At 42.0% G+C, this 16,413-nt stretch overlaps 1 protein-coding gene across 1 annotated transcript in view; it reads right to left on the reverse strand.

The window, feature by feature from the left end:
- Positions 1–616: 616 nt before the first annotated feature.
- The window catches only part of KCNN2 (potassium calcium-activated channel subfamily N member 2), a 199,668-nt gene continuing 183,871 nt past the window's right edge, over positions 617–16,413 (reverse strand). Inside the window, exon 8 of the mRNA XM_075601482.1 lies at positions 617–1,197. Within this exon, the coding sequence (XP_075457597.1) occupies positions 910–1,197 (288 nt within the window). The 3' untranslated portion in view covers positions 617–909. The remainder of the gene's footprint in view (positions 1,198–16,413) is intronic.

The following is a 16,413-nucleotide window of genomic DNA, read 5'->3' on the forward strand; positions in this document are numbered from 1 at the left end:
CAGGAAGCAAGAAATGATTTTTCAGACATCACCAGAGAGGGATTGCAGAGACAACTACAGTAGTCATTCACTGTAGACCATTTACCAATACCTGCACAATAATAGTCATTCAGTTGTACACCCAACACTGTGCTTTAGTGAATAATCCACCATGAGCTTCCTCCTTTTTTAGTTAAACTCCATGTGTTAATTATTTTTTACAAACAACATCACATCACTTAATATAAAGGGAAACATTAGTTCCATCCTCTACTGATTTAGCTGATACAGTACATCTCAAATTCTAAACAATCTTGAAAGGGTGGCTCTGTGAGTAAAGTGCCTGACACTGAAAGCGAGGACACTGACTTTGCAGTGGAGTCTGGTTTAATTCCTGGTGTCTGCTCCTTGGGCAAGTCACTATCTCCCTGTGCTTTAGGAACCAACATTAGATTGTAAGCTCTATGGGAGAGGGAGTCATTGTGCCTGCAAATTCCTATATACAGAACTGTGTAAACTGTCAATACAGGTACTCTAGAAGAGGAAGGGGAAAAAGATGTATTTTACTATCTTGCCTAAAATAAATATAACACATTGCATGAATTGAAGTGACCAAACAATTATGTTCAGAAACGAATATTTTATTATACTATAGAGTAGTAAAGTTTGTCTGAAGTGCAGGAATAAAAAGTTTGTGAAATCACAGGAGAAACAATCTATATAGCAATGATAGGTGCATTCACTGTGCATCTGAAAGAAAAAAAAGAAAGAGTTCTCACTCTATTTGGCCTAAAACTTTGTGTTCAGGTTTCCAAGATTCTGACATCAGAACCCAGATAACACTGATTAGAACCATAGGGCTTTACAATAAAAGCTAAAATATTGACCATATGATGGCAAAAAAGTCTTTTTTGGTTAACTTATTCTCTTCTAGCTACTTTCTGATGACGTTGGAGGTGCTGTGGATGAGGACCTTCGCCTTCTTGTCACAGATCTTGATCGCTCAGCGCTGTATGCAACATGCTTGTCATAATTTTGCAGTTGAGCTTCAACCAAGTCCCTTTGTTGTTGGCTGATTGTCTGACTAATCAGTCCAGGGAGGGCTTGAATGCTACCAATTAATGTCTCTAGCTTTGTTTCTAGGACAACAATCCTCTTCTCAAAGTCTTCACTTCTTTCATTCAAATCGGAGATCATATCATACATGATGTTTTGTGTCTATAAGAAAAACAGATATGAATTATTGTATTGAAAATCTTCATTTTGTCACTACATGCATCTGTTTACTCTGGTGAAGCAACTCATTTTATATTGTGCACAGGGGATAAAAAAAAACATACTATTAACAATGCATTTTTTGATCTATGTTCACCCTTATCTGTATATTTAATATCCAAACTTGTGTGCTTATTAAACTTACTGCTATTGCAATTAGCGAAGTGACTCTGGGACTATTGTCGCACATAAACCTTAAATAGTAGGCTATTATAAAATTCCTACATCTGATGTAAATTGTGACACTTAGCACTTTGGAAAAAACTGAAAAGTGGATTATTATACAGTAGGGCATCTTCAAATAAATAGCATATTGTGCCTTGAACGTTTCACAAAATGCTCATTTGACCAAAAATGTTTAGGCTCATATTTACTAAGCAGGTTGTAAGGTGTGTTCTAGCACTGGAAGGTAAGGGAGCAGACAGCTTAATAAATATGGCCCTGACTCTTTATTGAAAGTTTATCCAAACATCTGTCTGACCTCTTGAGACGTTTTACTTAATGCTCACTAACATGGTGCTTCCTCTCTACTATTTTAACAGTGATGTTAAAATAATAATGATATACTGTACGTGTATAGCTCTCTCTCTCTCTCTCTCTCTCTCTCTCTCTCTCTCTCTCTCTCTCTCTCTCTCTCTCTCTCTCATATCAGTATATCAATATATTAATATATCAATATATTAATATATCAAAAAAAATAATATATATATATATATATATATATATCAGTAGCTTCTCTACTATTTGGACAGTATCCTTTTGTATCTAGTCCCTATAATACATTGTGTAGTCGGTTAACTAGATACATATTGGCAGCAGCATATATGCTATATGCATGCCCCTCGTTCCGGAGCACAGTAACAATTATATTTCTTACCACCGTCACCACCCAATAGTAAAATGAGCATGAGAGGAGCACAGAGATGGGGCAGTGTCACATCCAGAATATGAGGGGCACAGAGATGGGGCTGTGTCACACCCGGCATATGAGGGGCACAGAGATGGGGCAGAGTCACACCCAGCATATGAGGGGCACAGAGATGGGGCAGTGTCACACCCAGCATGAGAGGGGCACAGAGATGGGGCAGTGTCACACCCAGCATGAGAGGGGCACAGAGATGGGGCAGTGTCACACCCAGCATGAGAGGGGCACATAGATGGGGCAGTGTCACACCCAGCATGAGAGGTTCACATAGATGGGGCAGTGTCACACCAAGCATGGAAGGGGCGCAGAGATGGGGCAGTGTCACACCTAGCATGTGAGGGGCACAGTGATGGGGCAGTCACCCAGCCATGTTAAGGTGCTATTATTTAACGTTGAATGGAGCTGATAAAAACATAGGAAGCTTTGATGGTTTATATATGAGTTTTTTTTATTATTATTTCGATTTGTTCACATTGTTTATGCTTTACAACACTGCTTTCACTTTTGTCACTTTTATGAACTGGTCTCTACTGTTCTGTTTGTGGTCCCCATTGCGTAGCAACATCTTGCACTGTGTCTTGGCGCTACATGTCTCTCGTTACGGGTGGATATACTTTATACCACTATTTTGAATAAACGTTTCACCTATTTTTTCTCATTTACATTAAGTCTTCATACATCGCTAGCTTGTTGTGCACCCATTGCAGTTATCTCTTCAGTAATGTGAGTGCTCCCCTCCAAGTATATTTTGACTTAATCAAAAATGGACATTTTAGAGATTTGTCATGCAATAACAGACCAATAGAAGTATTAAGTGTAAAAAAGAAAATGTGAGGCACTTCTAATAGTGGTGCAATAAAATTGTGAATAATAAACCTTATAAAAAACCTTTTATAAAAGAGTGCTCATTGATTATAAGTGAATAAAAAAAAATAAAAAAATATATATATTAAAGAGAACTTCGCTGCTCAACCCTCTATGGAGAAGATCCAATTCCTCCTGTTGTAGATTGTAGGGAGAAGCTTGTGGGGAGCGCAGATGTCACCATATGTGGGGAAAGAAATATATATAGTGTAGTATGTTCTACAGATTCAACAATCAATTCAAAGAATCACGATTGGGAACTCACACTTTCCCAGTGAAAGATCAGCAGTGGAGATAATAATGAAGACTCGATCAGTGTGGAGTATCGGGAATCAGCAGCATAATCCCTCAATGTGAAAAGATAACACACTTAGTGCAACATTGCATGTTCCAGTAAAATATTTATCCAAGGCAATAAGTATTGCACTTACATTAGACACTATGTGCATAGACACGTAACAATAATGATGCGCAGCTTGTGCATGCCACCAGCTGCACCCGAGGTTGCGTCGCGTCACTTCCGATCGGTCCGTCGCGTCACTTCCGGTTGCGATCGATCGCAAGGATGGAATCACCAGGGAGAGGGGGAGATACTGTATACACTTCTCAGGCTGCGGCAGGTTCAACTCAACGCGTTTCGCTGGCTTGGCAGCTTCGTCAGGAGTTCAATCTGTGGCATTACACTTCATAATATATATATATATATATATATATCCCTATAAGGTTCTAATTGGATAAAGGGATAATTCACCACTTCCTATTGGTTGGAATAAACACTCGTGATTGGCTAATGGGCGGGACTATTGTTTCGTCCTAATCTGGTAATATAATACATAACACAATATCTTTAATGACATAATATTAAAATGGTTTCACAAAAAATACATTAAAAACACATAAAAGGTGCATAAAAATTCCAACTAATACTACATAATACATAAGAAAGCTAACTAATAATTATAAATAAACTGGTTATAATGATTCCAAATGACTGATAGCTATATACTGGGGGTAACTATATCTGAGCTAATATTCAATGTATGACACGCAGAAAAACAAGGGAATGAAACAAAATAGGATGATGCAGGAGAAAAAGGGGAGCAAAAGAGAGCAAAAAATACAGAATTAGAATAGCATTTCTAATTATATGCATATACATAACTCCAATAATACACTACACATAAATATATTAAAAAGATATCCATATATATATATATATATATATATATATATATATATATATATATATATATATAATATATAAAAAATACACATTAAAAAAAAATATATATAAAATAATGTATAAAAAATAATATAATATATAAAAAAACATGTATATAAAACCATTAATATATAATAAGCTAATAAGAAAAACATATACATATATATATATATATCTATCTCACCCTCAGAGTTCATAAGAGGGATCAAATGTGATGTTCTATATACTGTAATAAGCACTGGAAATAACTAAAAAAAACATTAGTAAATCATTATAAACAAGGAAAGTTGAAACACACAGAATATGAAATAACTATAAGAAAACACCGATTTCTATATCTGCATTACGGCCTGCCGGACTTAACGTTTTTAAACGGTGAATCCAGAATGTTTCCCTCTTTATTAATTCTTTTGTACGGTCACCACCTCTCCAATTAAGGGGGACATGTTCAATACCCTTAATGGTTATATCCTTTGGGTTAGATGAATGAAAAAGATTTAAATGTTTTGGAACACTGTGTGTATCTAACTTACGTCTTATATTCCCTATATGCTCCAGTGCTCTAACTTTCAGAGCGCGAGTAGTTTGTCCTATATATTGGAAGCCACAGGTGCATTCCAATAGATAAATCACAAAATTTGAATTGCAATTAATGAATTGTTTTATTTTGAATTCCTCATTCGTGATATTGGATTTAAAAGTATCTTTTACCCCTTTACAGCAAAAATCGCAGACTTTACAATTACCACATGTATAGAAGCCCTTTGGGAGTTTTAACCAGTTAGTATCCTTTGTGTCCTCTCTTTTACTTTTCAGGACACTAGGCGCTAGTTTTTGTTTTAAATTTCTAGCTTTGGTTAAAACAATATTAGGCCTTGCTGGTATTATACTTCCCAAAATAGGGTCATTCTGCAGAATGTGCCAGTGTTTATTTAGAGCATGTTTGATTTTACATGCTTCTCTATTATATTGGGTCATAAAGCAGGTCGTAATGTCTATCTTATTTTGCTTTTTGCTACTAATGGGAGGTTTTATTAAAAGTTTCCTGTCAAGCATGTCTATTTTCGATTTAGCTTCTCTAATATTTGTATGACTATTTCTTTTCAATACATTTATTCTTTAGTACTTCGATGATGTGTTTTTAATTTGGAATGGCGACGAAATTTTATTAAAACAATTTTTAGAATATATCAATACGAATAATTTTAATTTAAAATTCTTATCTAATTTTAGTAAGACCAATGTGGAATTTTTAGACCTTGAGATTTATATTGAAGAAAATACTATTTTAACCAAAACATTTTTTAAATCGGTAGATAGCAATAACTATATACTAAACAGTAGTTGCCATCACCCAAGGTGGATTTCTAATGTTCCTCAAGACCAATTTATGAGGATAAAAAGAATTTGTAGTAAGACAGAAATATATGAGGAACAGTCAGAAGTACTAAAGAATAAATTTATTGAAAAGAAATATAGTCATACAAATATTAGAGAAGCTAAATCGAAAATAGACATGCTTGACAGGAAACTTTTAATAAAACCTCCCATTAGTAGCAAAAAGCAAAACAAGATAGACTTTACGACCTGCTTTATGACCCAATATAATAGAGAAGCAAGTAAAATCAAACACGCTCTAAATAAACACTGGCACATTCTGCAGAATGACCCTATTTTGAGAAGTATAATACCAGCAAGGCCTAATATTGTTTTTTACCAAAGCTAGAAATTTAAAACAAAAACTAGCGCCTAGTGTCCTGAAAAGTAAAAGAGAGGACACAAAGGATACTAACTGGTTAATACTCCCAAAGGGCTTCTATACATGTGGTAATTGTAAAGTCTGCGATTTTTGCTGTAAAGGGGTAAAAGATACTTTTAAATCCAATATCACGAATGAGGAATTCAAAATAAAACAATTCATTAATTGCAATTCAAATTTTGTGATTTATCTATTGGAATGCACCTGTGGCTTCCAATATATAGGACAAACTACTCGCGCTCTGAAAGTTAGAGCACTGGAGCATATAGGGAATATAAGACGTAAGTTAGATACACACAGTGTTCCAAAACATTTTAATCTTTTTCATTCATCTAACCCAAAGGAAATAACTATTAAGGGTATTGAACATGTCCCCCTTAATTGGAGAGGTGGTGACCATGAAAAAAGAATTAATAAAGAGGGAAACATTCTGGTTTCACCGTTTAAAAACGTTAAGTCCGGCAGGCCTTAATGCAGATATAGAGATTGGTGTTTTCATATAGTTATTTCATATACTGTGTGTTTCAACTTTCCTTGTTTATAATGATTTACTAATGTTTTTCTAATGTTTTTCAGTTATTTCCAGTGCTTATTATATAGAACATCACATTTGATCCCTCTTATGAACTCTGAGGGTGATATATATATATATATATATATATATATATATATATATATATATATATATATATGTGTGTGTGTGTGTGTGTGTGTGTGTGTGTATATATGTTTTTCTCATTAGCTTAATATATTAATATTTTTTTATACATTTTTTTATATATTATTTTTTATACATTATTTTATATATATATTTTAATGTGTATTTTATATATATATATATATATTATATATATATATGATATCTTTTTAATATATTTATGTGTAGTGTATTATTGGAGTTATGTATATGCATGTAATTATAAATGCTATACTAATTCTGTATTTTTTGCTCTCTTTTGCTCCCCTTTTTCTCCTGCATCATCTTTTGTTTCATTCCCTTGATACTGTATGTGTTTTTCTGAGTGTCATACATTGAATATTAGCTCAGATAAAGTTACCCCCAGTATATAGCTATCAGTCATTTTGAATCATATAAGTTTATTTATAATTATTAGTTAGCTTTCTTATGTATTATGTAGTATTAGTTAGAATTTTTATGTACCTTTTATATGTTTTTAATGTTTTTGTGAAACTATTTTAATATTATGTCATTAAAGATATTGTGTTATGTATTATATTACCAGATTAGTACGAAACAATAGTCCCGCCCATTAGCCAATCACGAGTGTTTATTCCAACCAATATGAAGTGGTGAATTATCCCTTTATCCAATTAGAACCTTATAGGGATATATATATATATATATTATGAAGTGTAATGCCACACATTGAACTCCTGACGAAGCTGCCAAGCCAGCAAAACGCGTTGAGTTGAACCTGCAGCAGCCTGAGAAGTGTATCCAGCATCTCCCCCTCTCCCTGGTGATTCCATCCTTGCGATCGATCGCAACTGGAAGTGACGCGACGGACCGATCGGAAGTGACGCGACGCAACCTCGGGAGCAGGGCTGGTGGCATGCACAAGCTGCGCATCATTATTGTTACGTGTCTATGCACATAGTGTCTAATGTAAGTGCAATACTTATTGCCTTGGATAAATATTTTACTGGAACATGCAATGTTGCACTAAGTGTGTTGTGTTATCTTTTCACATTGAGGGATTATGCTGCTGATTCCCGATACTCCACACTGATCGAGTCTTCATTATTATCTCCACTGCTGATCTTTCACTGGGAAAGTGTGAGTTCCCAATCGTGATTCTTTGAATTGATTGTTGAATTTGTAGAACATACTACACTATATACAGTATATTTCTTTCCCCACATATGGTGACATCTGCGCTCCCCACAAGCTTCTCCCTACAATAGAAGTATTAGCCTGCTAGACATGGAGAAACAGTAGTTCCTAATATATGATATCAATGAAAAAAAAAATATATATATATCACATACAGAAGTTCAAGGCACTCTACATTGGTTAATGAGGGAAACGTAAAAAGCTTATTTTAACAATCGTGGTGCTCGCAATGCAGCCAGGATCACCATCCAGCAGCGAATAATATACAAAACAAATATACGAGCACATATATATATATATATATATATATATATATATATATATATATATATATATATATATATACAAAACAAAGATAAAGAAGTCTGCAGCACTCACCAAATTTTGTCAACTGTAAATCTATTTAATGGAACATCACAAGCACCAGGGGTGGTAACAAAAAAAAGGAGTTATGTTTCGGACCTCCCGGTCCTTTCTGAAGGGGGGGCTTGAGAAAGGACCGGGAGGTCCGAAACGTCGCTCCTTTTTTCTGTTATCACCCGTGTGTTGCTTGTGATGTCCCATTAAATAGATTTACAGTTGACTAAATTTGGTGAGTGCTACAGACTTCTTTATCTTTGTTTTGTATATATATATATATATATATATATATATGTGCTCGACAAATCCAGTCGCCCACTCGCCAGGAGCGATCGGATTTGGCTAGGTGGCAATCCGTAATGGCCGCCCCTGCAACGCATGCGGTTCTCTTTCAATTTTCCCGTGCTCCCGCCGAGAAAAAAAATAATTAAAAAATTTCCCTTATTTGAATGGCCTGACATGAGTTGGCCCGCTGCCAAGACTTTTTTTTGGGGGGGGGGGGGGGGGCGAGGCTTGCTATATATGAGCAGGAGCAGTGACGTCCGCCTACCTTTAGAGGGCTGATTATTGAAGAAGTAAGTACTCTCCCTGCCTCATGCATTACCTTGCTCCCCCCTACCCCCGTCAGACGGATGCTGGCTGTGTGTGTGTGTGTGTGTGTGTGTGTGACATGCTGGGTGTGTGTAGGTGGTATCGGGGAGGTGTTCCTCCCCCCCCCGGTCACCAACACTCCCATGCTGCCTGCCCGCACGTACCTTCCCCCCCCCCCCCTTGTCCCAGGCGCTCCTGTGCTGCCTGCCCGCACGTACCTTCCCCTCCCCTTCCCCCCGGGTCCCTGGCGCTCCCGTGCTGCCTGGCAGCTCTGACTCCCATCCCCATGGATGCAGCCTGGGTGGGAGGTAGAGAGACTGGAGGGCGGGCGTGTGCGTGGGGGGTGGGAGTGCAGGTAGGCAGGCAAATTTGTCTGGTGGGCTCTGGTTCTAACGCGTCTCCGTCCGGCCACTTTTCCCATCGGGTAGGTTGGTGTGGCCGTGCGGCTGTCCCCCGCTAGACCCCGATGCCACCGCAGGCCCCAACATAACCCCGATGTCCCCTGCAGGCCTCCACATACCCCCGCAGGCCCCCAATGTCGCCCGCAGACCCCAGATGTCGTCCACATATCTCTGATGGTGAATGTACTTCCCGAGCTGCTCAGTTTCATGTGAGTGTGTGTGTGTGTGAGAGTGAGTGACTGTGTGTGTGAGAGAGTGTGTGTGAGAGTGAATGTGTGTGAGAGTGTGTGTGAGAGTGTGTGTGAGAGTGTGTGTAAGAGTGTGTGTAAGAGTGAGTGTGAGAGTGAGTGTGTGGCAACTCAGGAGATTCCTTCCCCTCCTTGTCCCTTTCTCCCATCTCCTGTTGCTCCTTCTACTCCTTCCCACTCCTTTCCTTTGCCTTCCACCTCTCTCCCCTTGCCGCAGTGCGTTCCCCGCAGGTCTCGCATACCGACGCAGTCCCTGAGTCCCTCCTATGATCCTCCCCGCTCCCTCTCTCCCACGGTGCCTGTATTACCTTCCCCCGTGGTGACATCTGTCCCGTTGCCTCCTCCCTCCGTGGTGCCCGCGGCGTGGCACGCGCACATGCTCCTCCGCTGGTCTCCCAGATCCACCTGCTCCCTCCTCCCTGCCTCTGCATGCTGTCTCGCGGTCGCAGGTCACACGCGCGTTCCCCTTCTCTGGGCTTCGTGCTCCTCCTGCGTTTTTCCCTTGCTCCGTGCGGTCCCTCTCTGTGTTGCAACCTGTGTGTGCGCATCCCCAGCTTACAGATGCCGCGCACATGCTCTTCTTATCCTGTTCCCCATGTCTCCGCCTCCCAAGCCCTCCAGGCCATTCCCCTGACTGCCCTTTCTGTCTCCTCCTCTTTTCTCCCTGTCCTATCCCTGTCATCTCCCACTTCTCTCTCTACTCCTCCCCTCTCTCCTATTGGTATGCACTCCTTTATAACCCCTGTCTGTCCACTTCTTCCTCGCTCTGCCTAGTTCCTGTTTCCCTGTGTGTACCTGTGCTCCCTCTGTGTTCCTGTTGTTTCCTGCTCCTGTGTTATCTTGGATTTCCCTGGCTTTGACCCCTGCTTGTCCTGGACTACTCTGCTCTCTGGTATCCCTTGAACCCTGCTACGCATACTACTTCGCTTACCTCTGGCTTCCTAGGACCTGGCTTATACTCTGACGATTCTAACCTCTGGACTCCTGGACATTGGCACATGGACACGACTACTCTTACGGACATCCCCAAGCGTTGCAAGTATAACTAACAACTCTTCCAACAGGCCCAGCAACGCCATACCACACTCCGGTCTTACTCCCACTGCTGTGGGTGTGTGGTATCATACCATTCCCACCTCAGTACTGGGGTCTAGCCCGGTCTGCGGGCATACAGGCGTGTCATTATGCAGAGCCCAACAAACGCAGACCACCCTGAGGTGGGTACAAGTATTACCATAGAGGCCTTACACTTTGTTAGCGATCAGCTGTCCACTGTCTCCCAGCAATTGGCCACCTTCTCCCATCAGGAGGGTTCCACGGCTTCTGCGCCATCAATGGCTACTACCTATGCCAGCCCTGGTCCACGGATCCCCTCTCCGAATCGCTACGATGGGGACCCCCGCACCTGCCGCGGTTTCTTAAACCAATGTGAGGTGCAGTTTGAAATGTCTCCCTCCCTGTTTCCTACTGGCCGTGCTAAAATTGATTATATATATGCTCTGCTCACCGGAGACGCTCTTGCCTGGGCCTCTCCCCTATGGGAGCGTAAATGCGAAATAACGTGAATTTCAACTTGTGTTTTATACCCCCGCACGGCGCGAGACAGCCACCTTCTCCCTGTTTCATATTTCTCAGGGCCGAAGTTCAGCTGCCAAATACGCCATCTTGTTTCGTACGCTGGCCGCCGAAGTACAATGGAATGATGAGGCCCTCACTGCTGCGTACTGGCACGGACTCTCAGATACGTTGAAGGACGATCTGGCTACTCATGCCCGGCCTACGTCCCTGGAGGAACTCATCACCCTGAGCGCACGCATGGATCAGTGTACGCAGGAGCGACGTCACGAGAGACACTGTTCCCGTTCTTCTCCCTCTGTTGTTTCTCACAGGTCGCCCACTACTCCTCTCCTGGCCCTGGAGGCACCGGAACCTATGCAGGTCAGCAGTCAGCAACTCTAGGCAACCGAGAGAGCGCGGCGGCGCCAGAACAGGCTGTGTTTCTATTGTGCTTCCTCGGAACATCGTCTACAGAATTGTCCCTTGAAGCCGGGAAACAGGCACACCCAGTAAAGGTAGAGGGGCTTCTACTGGGTACAGTCTCTCCTAAGCCCTCTCCTTCCGAAGCTCTCCCAAAAAAGTTTATGCTACCGGCCACGTTGGAGGGTCCCAACCTTGTCGTGAAGGTGGAAGCGTTCATCGATTCCGGATCGGACGGTAATTTCCTGGACTAGCAGTTCGCATTGGAGAATCAAATTCCCATGGTCAGAAGGAAGAGCCCTATTGGCCTTGAGGCCATCGATGGACGACTGCTCCAGCCGGCCTTCATCATTTGGGAGTCTATTCCTCTTACCTTGACCCTGGCCGATGGTCACAAGGAGGTTATTGTCTTTGACGTTTTTCAATCCCCTTCCGTACAAATTATCTTAGGATTGCCTTGGCTTCAACTCCACAATCTGTGCATTGATTGGTCCGGTACTCTGCCTATCCAGTGGCCTTCGTCCACAGATGCTGTGCCAGCGGATCCTCCCGTGGTTGTGCTTGCCGGTCTGGACTACGTACCTTCCGATCAGTTGTCCCTGCCTGCTGTGTACCATGAGTACTTGGACGTGTTCAACAAGGTACAAGCAGAGGTTCTGCCTCCTCACCGTCCGTACGATTGCCCTGTCGACCTCATCCCTGGGACTGTCTTGCCGAAGTCTAAGTCTTATCCACTCTCCATCCCGGAGACCGAGGCTATGACAACTTATATTCAGGAAAATCTGGAAAAGGGATTCATCCGCAACTCTACCTCTCCTGCCGGGGCTGGCTTCTTCTTTGTGAAGAAGAAGGATGGATCACTGAGGCCATGCATCAACTTCCACGGACTCAATAAGATCACGGTAAAAAAACAGTATCCTCTTCCGCTCATTTCTGAACTGTTCGACCGTCTCCAAGGGGCCTATATCTCCTCAAAACTTGACTTAAGGGGTGCCTATAATCTCATTCGTATAAGGGAAGGAGACAAGTGGAAAACAGCGTTTAACACACGTTCTGGACATTATGAATATCTTGTTATGCCCTTTGGGCTGTGTTACTCCCCGGACGTGTTTCAGGAATTTATGAACGACATCTTCCGTGATGTATTGGGAACTTTTGTCATTGTCTATCTAGACGACATTCTTATTTTTTCTAAAAATCTGGAGGAACACATGCAACATACCAAACTGGTGCTCTCCAGGCTTCGTTCTAATCGTCTTTACGCCAAGATGGAGAAGTGTCTGTTTCACCAGGCTTCCACGGCCTTCTAGGCTATATCATCTCCAGCCAAGGTTTTTTCATGGACCCTGAGAAGCTGAAGGCGGTTCTCGACTGGCCACTCCCTAATTCACTCAAGGCTGTGCAACGTTTTCTTGGCTTTGCCAATTATTACAGGAAGTTTATCAAAAAAAATTCTTCTATTGCTCTTCCAATCACCGCCTTGACCAAAAAGGGCGCCGACGTCTCATCCTGGTCACCTGAGGCCATTTCAGCCTTTGAGATTCTCAAGAAGGCGTTCATGTCTGCTCCCATTCTTCATCATCCGGATTCCTCCCTCCCCTTTACTTTGGAGGTTGACGCCTCAGACGTAGGAGCTGGCGCAGTTCTTTCCCAGAGGACATCTCCCCAAGAAAAACTCCATCCTTGTGGGTTTTTTTCACGGAAATTCTCAGCAGCAGAAAGGAATTATGATTTCGGTAATCGCAAACTTTTGGCCATCAAGTTGGCTCTCCAAGAATGGAGACACCTTTTGGAGGGTTCCAAGGAACCAATCTCTATTCTCACTGACCACAAAAATTTGTTATATATTGAGGGGGCTCGTCGCCTAGGCTCCCGCCAAGCTCGCTGGTCACTCTTCTTTCCCCGGTTCAACTACACCATCTCGTATATTCCTGAGACCAAAAATGTTAAAGCGGATGCCCTTTCTCGTCAGTTTGCCTCTGAGACTGAAGCTAAAGAAATCTCGGAACCTATTCTCCCGGCCAAGTACATAATTTCTGCTAACAACTTTGATGTGTTGGATGAGATCAACAAGGCACAAGCGCTGCTCCACGTTTTCGTCATAAAGTGTTACTTTGGGGTCATTCCTCTAGAGCAGGTGTGTGTGTGTGTGTGTGTGTGTGTGTGTGTGTGTGTGTGTGTGTGTGTGTGTGTGTGTGTGTGTGTGTGTGTGTGTGTGTGTGTGTGTGTGTGTGTGTGTGGTGGTGGTATGACTGACTGGGTGACTCTCTCTCTCTCTCTTTCTCTGTTACTTTCTCTCTGTCACTCTCTCACTCTCTATCTCTCATCGTCTCTCTGTCTTTGTCTCTCACCGTCTCTCTGTCTTTGTCTCTCACCGTCTCTCTGTCTTTGTCTCTCACTGTCTCTTTGTCTTTTTCTCTCATCGTCTCTCTGTCTTTGTCTCTCACTCTCTCTCTATCTGTGTCTCTCACTCTCTCTCTCTGTCTCTCTCTGTCTCTCTCTGTGTCGCGCTCTCTCTCTGTGTCACGCTCTCTCTCTCTGTGTGTGTCTCTCTCTCTGTGTGTCTCTCTCTCTGTGTGTCTCTCTCTCTCTCTGTCTCTCTCTTTGTGTGTGTCTCTCTCACTCTCTCTCTCCGTGTCCCTCTCTCCCCTCCCTGTCTCTCCCCTCCCTGTCTCTCCCCTCTCTGTCTCTCTCCTCTCTGTCTCTGTCTCTCCCCTCTCTGTCTCTGTCTCTCCCCTCTCTGTCTCTCCCCTCTCTGTCTCTCCCCTCTCTGTCTCTCCCCTCTCTGTCTCTCCCCTCTCTGTCTCTGTCTCTCCCCTCTCTGTCTCTGTCTCTCCCCTCTCTGTCTCTGTCTCTCCCCTCTCTGTCTCTGTCTCTCCCCTCTCTGTCTCTGTCTCTGTCTCTCCCCTCTCTGTCTCTGTCTCTGTCTCTCCCCTCTCTGTCTCTGTCTCTCCCCTCTCTGTCTCTGTCTCTCCCCTCTCTGTCTCTCCTCTCTCTCTCTCTCTCTCTCTCTCTCTCTCTCTCTCTCTCTCTCTCTCTCTCTCTCTCTCTCTCTCTCCCTCTCACCCTCTCTCTGTCTCTCTCTCACCCTCTCTCTGTCTCTCACCCACACTCTCTCACCCACTCTCTCTGTCCCACACTCTCTCTGTCTCTCACCCACACTATCTCTGTCTCACACTCTGGATCTGGATCTCTTATTTACCCTATATATCTTAACTGCCCTATACTACACCGAAATAACCTATACTGCTTTCTTCCAGATCTGACTCAAGCTTCACACGGGAGACATCGGAATCCCCCCTAACCCAGAAGACAGGTAGGGAACACCTCCCCTCCAATGTATAACATTGCAGGAATGAGGGTAACTGGACATTGAGGGACTGCGGATCAGGTAAGATCCCAGGCGGGATTGCTGCTTTAAATATTGGGAAGTGGGGGCATCCAGACACTGGTTAAGGGGTTCAGGAAACTAGTCATTCACATCTGGCTTTTTTTCTAAATCCGACACACACACACACACGTGGTGATTACCGACTCTTATCTCATTTGAACAAATGCCAGCAACCAACCTCACACTGATGATACCCATCAAGGTTGAAACATGTCTGTGAGTGGGTTTACTGGCTTTGTATCTCCCAAGCCCTTGCTTAAAAGCTGTGTTTAAAGCAGAATGCATTGGCTAAGGGTTGCTCATGTAATGTGAGCATGAGATAAAAGGTGGCACTGTGTGCTCATTTGCATGTCATTTCCCAGAATCCCTTGCTGCAGTGGAAGTGCTGTGTGCTGGGTGATAATGGTGAAAGGCAGGGTTGCAGACCTGTCTAAGACATGCAAATGAATATATAGGAATATTTACAGTTGCCTTATGCTTTACTGTGGAGGGTTTTAGTCCCTTTTTTTACCCACCATAACCTTAATAAGTGTGTGTATATATATAATATATACATATACATATATACACACATATATTTGGTGTATATATATATATATATATATATATATATATATATATATATATATATATACAGTGTTCGACAAACCTATACATTTGCTCGCCCCGGGCGAGTGGATTTAACCCCCGGGCGAGTAAATATTGGCCCAAGCAGCACACGTTTGGTACTAGGTGGCGAGTAGATTTTTTTGTGTGGCGAGTAGATTTTTTGGTGATTTGTCAACCACTGTATATATATATATATACACACACACAATAATTGGTATTTTTTGCCCTATCCTGCATCAGGAGTCAAATAATAAAGCTACATAAGTGTTTCAGGACTAGGCCGCTTTAAGGCAGAGCCACAAAACATTGTAATATGGATGTCTCGTCAGCTGTGTATATATATATACACATACACACAGCTGAGGACACATCCATATTACAATGTTTTTTGGCTCTGCCTTAAAGCGGCCTAGTCCTGAAACCCTGTTATGTACAGTACCTTTATTATGTCTATCCTGATGCAGGATAGGGCAAAAAATACCAATCCGTTGTTGGAATCATATGAAAAGTTTAGGAAACGCTCCTGTCAGAGAACAAAACCCCAGACACTTACATGCAGATTGTGCATCACTGTTTGCAGAAAACCAGTCAAAATTCTAAACATATTTACAGTAATATTAATTCAAAATGGAACTACAGTATGGAGTTGATGCATACATACTGTATACTGAATGTGAAGTGGAGTGCTGTAAAAGGAAAACAACGATCACATTTTGGTTCTATGTCACATATTTCGTTAGTATTACAACTACAGTATTACAGTATATCTTATCTTCATTATATAATTAAGAAAGAAGAGTAGTGACATACTGTATGTAGGAATCACTGTTCAGTGATTAACTTGCTGAAAAGTCTAATTCAGTCTATAACTCTGCTTGTTGTTGTTTTATCCTCTTTGCAAGACATCCACACTTGATGTTTGCTACCTCATTGCAGGAATGTCTAGTATGCTCAGTC

This window comes from Ascaphus truei, chromosome 1 (genome assembly GCF_040206685.1).
Source record: "Ascaphus truei isolate aAscTru1 chromosome 1, aAscTru1.hap1, whole genome shotgun sequence".
Taxonomy (NCBI): Eukaryota; Metazoa; Chordata; class Amphibia; order Anura; family Ascaphidae; genus Ascaphus; species Ascaphus truei.